At 44.2% G+C, this 6,360-nt stretch overlaps 1 protein-coding gene across 1 annotated transcript in view; it reads right to left on the bottom strand.

Annotated features, from left to right (window-relative positions):
- Positions 1-1,720: 1,720 nt before the first annotated feature.
- SLC27A2 (solute carrier family 27 member 2) overlaps positions 1,721-6,360 on the bottom strand; it is a 45,677-nt gene continuing 41,037 nt past the window's right edge. Inside the window, exons 9-10 of the mRNA XM_032343695.1 lie at positions 3,228-3,358; positions 1,721-2,036 (exon numbers count right to left, since the gene is read on the bottom strand). Coding sequence (XP_032199586.1) covers positions 1,860-2,036; positions 3,228-3,358 — 308 coding nt within the window. The 3' untranslated portion in view covers positions 1,721-1,859. The remainder of the gene's footprint in view (positions 2,037-3,227; positions 3,359-6,360) is intronic.

Raw genomic sequence — 6,360 nt, 5'->3', positions numbered from 1 at the left:
TTACTTTAACAAGATCAGAAGTCACATAATTGTACAATGTGATATTTCCAAGAACAAAAGTCATGTTCTCTCCCATCATTTGTGTTCAGATTGTCCCTAGGAGATCAGTACAGCAAAGGCAGAGAGGATTTAGAATTTTGCAAAAATTCTTAAGTGCTGACCCACAAGCAACAATGTTCTAAATTATTGGCAAAATTCACAAATACACGGGGGTATCTGGGGTTTTCCTGGGGCCATTCTTAGGTCCTTTAGGCCATATTAAGTGCTCAGGAACTACTCATCATTGGGCATAGTAAGTAGGGACAAGGATTCTGGTCACGAGTCTTCTTAGTCACTTAAAAAAATGGAAAGAGTTTAATCAATATTTCTAGAACTGTGTTGGGGGTGGGGGCGGTGACCCTTCTTGTCATCTATCACGAAGGATTCCTGAACATGTTTTCCTGGGGCCTTATGAGGATTAAATTGGGGGAGCATTGGGGCTCCTTGCCAGCCCCTGGTCATCTGAAGATGTCCTCAAGAGAAGGAAATTCCACTTCTTTTAGAGAGACTGGGGTGAATCTGGATTACACTTTTTGGACATGGACTTAGTTACCATGAAGTTCCTGTTTCCTAGGATAAGCGCCAGTAAAGAATATGTTGTCTTGGTTGCCACTACTAGGGACCTGCTCCTAAGATTGTACAACTGACACAGGCTGAGGTTAAAGACTTCTCCTCAAGAAGGGAGCTGGCTAAGTGTAAGGAGAAAGAGCCTGTCTGCAAGGCCTCCCCTAAGTTTCCCAACCCTCCCGCATCATGCCCAGGGGGCCTAGGTCCTTAAACAGGCTGCTTGGCAGGAGACTGGCTGTGGAGCGAAATCGTCTCAGGTTTGAGGAGCATGTGGGACTTGGAGCGGGGGCAGATACTGACTGGAGATCTGGGACTTATATGGCCCACAGATAACATTTTGTTCAGGTCCATGGGAGGCTTATAAAATCTGAGTCTTCACATTTAAAACACTGGAGGATTCACAAATAGCTGGGTTTCTGTTTTCTGAATAATCAGATCTTAGAAGTGCCTGAGCTGTATCCCCAAAGCACAGTCATCAGCCAGCTGAAGCCCAGTAGTGGCTGCCCTCAAGTTTGCCACATTCACGACCTGTTTATCTCATCCCCATTACTAATGTGAGTCCTGAAGACACGTGAGTGTACAATCCTTGATGTAGTTAAGAAATGTCTACTAACACCTTCCATGTATAGAATTCTGATACTGTTGGCTTAGGCTCCTTTAAGGAGTCAAGGTGGTCTTCTCAGCTGCTGAAGAATGCAGTTTGTAGACAGTGGCCCAGATGCTCTGAGGAGGGGAGAGTTGGCCTCACACTGGAGCTGGATTTCCACTGGACTTCTCATTAGTGACCCAGCCCCCTCACCTTTCAGCTTCTTGCCATTTAAAATTTATTTTTGTCTTTACTTTTTTTTAACCTACAATGCCATTATTATTATGATGAGTTAGGACATGTATGAAAAGTTGCTGATGAGGCTGTTAGGCTCAGGGTTTTTGCACTTAAACGTCAAGAAAGAGACAATGTCATCACATCGGTTGGCATTCATCTATTTTATTACATATTTTAGAAAATAATGCACCCTCTAACAATCTTGCTCTGCAAATATGAATGGTAGTTGCAAATTGAAAAAAATACTTATCTCTAAATATTTTTACATGTCAAGGTTCAGGTGTAATTTTTAAAAAGCCTCCCTTTTTGGAATGCATAAAAAAATTGCATCTCGCAATCTCCAATCAAATTAAGGTTGGATTACACCAAATGGCTATACTGGCTTCATTCAGTTTCTTTCTGGAAATGTGAGTTAGCCTCTCAGGAATATTCAGAGTTTCAGAACTTTATTATTGATGGCATTGTAAATGTCCTCAGTCATCGGCACATACGTTTCTGCTTTGTCATCCAAGAAATACAAGGCATCTTTGATGACTGTCGGGTTAAAGCCCTCCTCCACGAGGGTCACTTTGCGGTGTTTAAAAGTTCCAGTGATTTCAATGGTGTCCTGAAAAACAGCAAACAGTCCACATTGGTGGAGTGTTTTGTAAACAGATGAGGGTTCAGGCCAAGGGGCAGAGGTGGGACAGGAGGGTGGAAGCTGTGAAGGGCAGCTCCACGTATCAGTACCTCGGGTTTACAGAAGCTCCACAAGGTGGGGGGGGGAGGCCTTTGTGGAGGTAGTTTTTCATTCCCCTGAGGCTTTAAAATCACCCGTGGGGCATGAGGGGCTGTGGATGGTGAAAGGCGGAGTAGGACTGCTTATTGAGCTCCAGGTGTTACTAGAATATCCTAATTTATGGAGGGGTGGGACTAGGGAATCATCTTCACACAGACACCGGCTTTATCTTTCTTCAGTTGATAGGTGATGGCGGATCTGAGGGTATTTCAATGTTCACGTCTCTCAGCCATTCTCGTCATAAAGCAAATGTCAGTGCTTTAGGAACATCAACAGAAATAACCCTATAGGGACGCCTGGGTGGCTCAGTTGGTTGGGCAGCTGCCTTCGGCTCAGGTCGTGATCCCAGGGTTCTGGGATCGAGTCCCACATGAGTGCTCACTCACTCTCTCTCCCTCTGTCTTTGACAAATAAATAAATAAAATCTTAAAAAAAAAAAAAAGAAATAACCCTATAACTTCTGCAATAGCAGGTAATCTAATATTTCTTTTCTCAGGTCTCCAGCTACAGAATCATAGAGCTCATAGTCCAAAAGTGAGAGTGTTAAGCTAACCAACGGGTTAAGGTTTGAGAAAGAAAAAAAAAAAAAACCAACATCCCTCTTGTGGTGATAGTTAAGCCTTTGATAGTTCCAACTGGTTAATGATGCCCAATTAAATTTCACACCTTAGAAAGATGTAGAACTACAGTGGATTTTTCCATTCTTTAGAACTGGAAACAACAAATAGGAGTGTCGGAGCGTTTCTGTTTGAAGTGCCTGTCATGCCTCATCAAACACAGACTATGGGAGTTATCCGCTAATGCTGCTGCTGAGTGAACTGGTCTGTCTTTTTAGGGAGAAAGGGATCAGAATTCAGCTTCTGCTAGTTCTATTTTCTGATATTCCTGCTTCCTAGTTGAGCTTCCAGATTAGGGGTGGGGAAGATTTGGTTAATAGGGTTGCCATGGTGGAAGGGAGTTGTTCTCTAAGAGACAGCTGTCTCTGAGAGGATAACTGAACTCCACAGCGAGAGGTCTCACCTGTATTCTTAGAAACCGGGGCCTTGCATATGTGGGCAGGTAATCGGCAACATGGTTAAAGATTTTCTTTCCATCGAATTCACAGTTTTCCTTCATTTTGATTGCGGCCATGCCAATCCGACCCTCATGACCTAGAAATCAAATGAGAAAACATTAGATGTGTTGTGCTATTTAAGACGCTTTCCTAGTTCAAAGAAGCGAGGACTGAGAACCTGGGTTTCTTTTGGATAGTTGGAAATTTTATTTCAGATATATGTCGAAGTCATTCTAAAGCGAATACAACAACAAGAGCTATATGCCAATTAAAATCTTCTTTTTAAAGGTTTATTTATTCACTTTAGAGAGAGAGAGGAGGGGCGAAGGGAGAGGGAGAGAGAAACTTTAGCAGACTCTTCACTGAGCTTGAAGCCCCATGCAGGGCTCGATCTCAAGACGGTGAGATTGTGACCGGAGCTGAGACCAAGAGTAGGACACTCAACAGACTGCGCTGCCCCGGTGTCCCAATTAAATCTTTATCAAACGCCAGGCCCTATACTAAGTGTGTTTTATGGACTACCCCATTTAACCCTCACAACAGCCTTATGAAGAGGTAGAAATGCTATCTGCATTTTACAGATGAAAAACCCTACAGATGAGATGTGAGGCTTAAAGATATTAAGGAATTTGTTCACGTTCACACAGCAAATAATAGGCAGAGTGAGACACTGGCTTGAGACAAGTGGTCCTCTTTCTTAGTGGCCTCCATGAAAACACCTGAAAGGGAGACGAGTCCCATTGGTGGCTCAGGGAATTTTGGTTTTTGGACTCTGGTGGAAATTCCTTTGTCCCCATCGTGAACCACTGGGCTCAGGATGCAGCGTCAGGTCTGTTGTGTTTCAGGGCACAAAAACCACCTTTGAGACTTATTTATTTAATCAAGATTCTTAATAGCTCTGCCTCTCTGCATTTCAGAGAAGCTGTGGGTCGGAAGGGTGATGGGAGGCACAAGGGTGAGCTGCTGTGGGCCCTCGGGTTGATAAGCTTTACACCCTTAGAGGCCGTGTCTCCACGGAGATCCAGCAGCTCTTTCCTCCCTGTCAGGCAGCAACGTAAGTGGAGAGGAGTTTAGAACAATTACTCAACTGTTTTCTAGTGAGGAGAGTGGTAATTAGGTCTTAATACATCTTCTACCTGACCCAGCAGACCCAGCGGGAGTCTAGGTCCACTTCCCTAAACTACTTAGCTGTAATCAGAGAGGGGAAGGAGCCCGTCCTTCGTCACCTGGGCCCCAGCTTTCGAAACCTCTCCCATGGTGATTATGTGTTTACCTGTGGCTCTAAAGAAGGTAGGAAGCAAGAGGAAACATTAAAAGAAAGAAGGTGCACCCCTATACAATTTGCCTCTTAGCTGAAGGAAGGAGGAAGGGCACTGGACCCTCTTTCTCAAGGGGTCCCCACCCTGGGAGCTCTCTTGAGAGCACCCATCTCAGGACTCTCGAATGTCTCTGGTAAACTTCTTTCAGAATCAAGGCAGAGGCTGATGCAACAGAAATCTGCAGTGCTGACTGGCTCCTTGCCTCTTGCTCTGACAGAGGCAATGCCCAGCTGAGACATGAATAGTTCTATTGGATCTCCGGTCTCTGCCCGGGCTCCCAGGGCTTGGTTTGGGGCCGGTTCAGCTCCAGAAGGAAGAAGGTTCCAGTTTACAGCTGTTCTTGCCAGAGTCTTTATAGAGTTGCATTGTGCAGTGTGGCAGCCACTGGTTACATTTGGCTCTTAAAATTAATTATAATAAAATTATAATAAAATCCAATAAAAAATTCAATTCCTCAGTGGTACTAGCCACATTTGAAGTGCTTAGCAGCCATGATTATTGTCCACCATATTAGACAGTGCAGACACACAACATTTTCATCTTTGCTGAAAGGTCTATAGAGCACAAAAAGTTCTGGAGAGTAGCTGGGAAGTTCTGGTGTGACACCTAATAAATGTCAACCAGACCCAAACTTTGGAGTACCTTCCTGGTTGAAAGCTGAGATGTGTGAAGGTCCCGCTGAGCTCTCTGCTGCTGAGAATCACTCTGGTAGACTGGCTTATTCTAGATAGTCTTGCTATGTTTCTAGGCTGGAATGGGGTTGGCTGTGTGCCTGGTAGACCAGCCAGCCACAGGCAAGATATCGAGAATCACAGACTCTGAAAGCTAAGAGACACGTTTCAGCTCATCTCGAAGCTTTCAATGCTGCAGAATCCTCCCAGGACCTCACATGGACATCCAGCTTCTTCACATGTCCCAGTCGCTGGGACATTCCCTGCCTTAGGAGACAGGCTTTTCTGTTTGTTGGCCTCTGGTTATAGGAGACATCTCCAGTGAAAGTTTGTTCCCTGGTGTTGCATACCTGCTCCTTGTTTTACCTGACTGCCTTAAAATCATTTGAAAACCATTAACCTCCTCTTCTTTTTGTTCTAGATGAGTGATTCCCAGATCTTACTCGTTGTTAGAGTCACTTGGGGATTAAAAGAAGGCATGAAGAGTCCTCGTCCCAAACCCTAGAGGTTCTAATCTATTAGACCTGGGCTTTAAAAAGTTTCCCAGGTTGAATCACTATACAGTACAGCTGAGACGAATACTACACTGTACGTTCACTAACTGGAACTTAGATAAAAACTCAAAACAAAAGTTTCTCAGATGATCCTGATGATCGGCCAGACAAGGCTTCAGTGCTCCTCAGAATTTAGAATTTTTTACAAAAATTTATGGTCACACGCACATAACGTAAAATTCATCTTAGCTATTTTAAAGTGTACAATTCAGTGGTATTTTGTACATTCACAATGTTGTGCAACCATCACCCATATCTAGTTCTAGAACGTTTTCCTTACCTCCAAATCAGTTTTTAAGACAAATGGAGGGTTTGTTAAAACACAGCTGCCCAGGCCCCACCCCAGAGATTCTGATTCAGTAAGTAGGTCTGGGGTCGGCCTGAGAAATCGCACTGTCAGCAAGCTCCCGAGTGACCCCACTCCGAAAAGAATTGGATTCGATCCTTCCATTCCATTTCCCAGATTCTCTCACCTTCTCATACACATTCTTTTGTGTGGTTGGCTAAATCCAGCATTCGGAAGTGCATGCAACATTTCAGGTGGGGTCTGTGAGG

This window comes from Mustela erminea, chromosome 5 (assembly GCF_009829155.1).
Source record: "Mustela erminea isolate mMusErm1 chromosome 5, mMusErm1.Pri, whole genome shotgun sequence".
In the NCBI taxonomy this organism is placed as follows: domain Eukaryota; kingdom Metazoa; phylum Chordata; class Mammalia; order Carnivora; family Mustelidae; genus Mustela; species Mustela erminea.
This window is presented reverse-complemented; position numbering and strand designations above follow the sequence as displayed.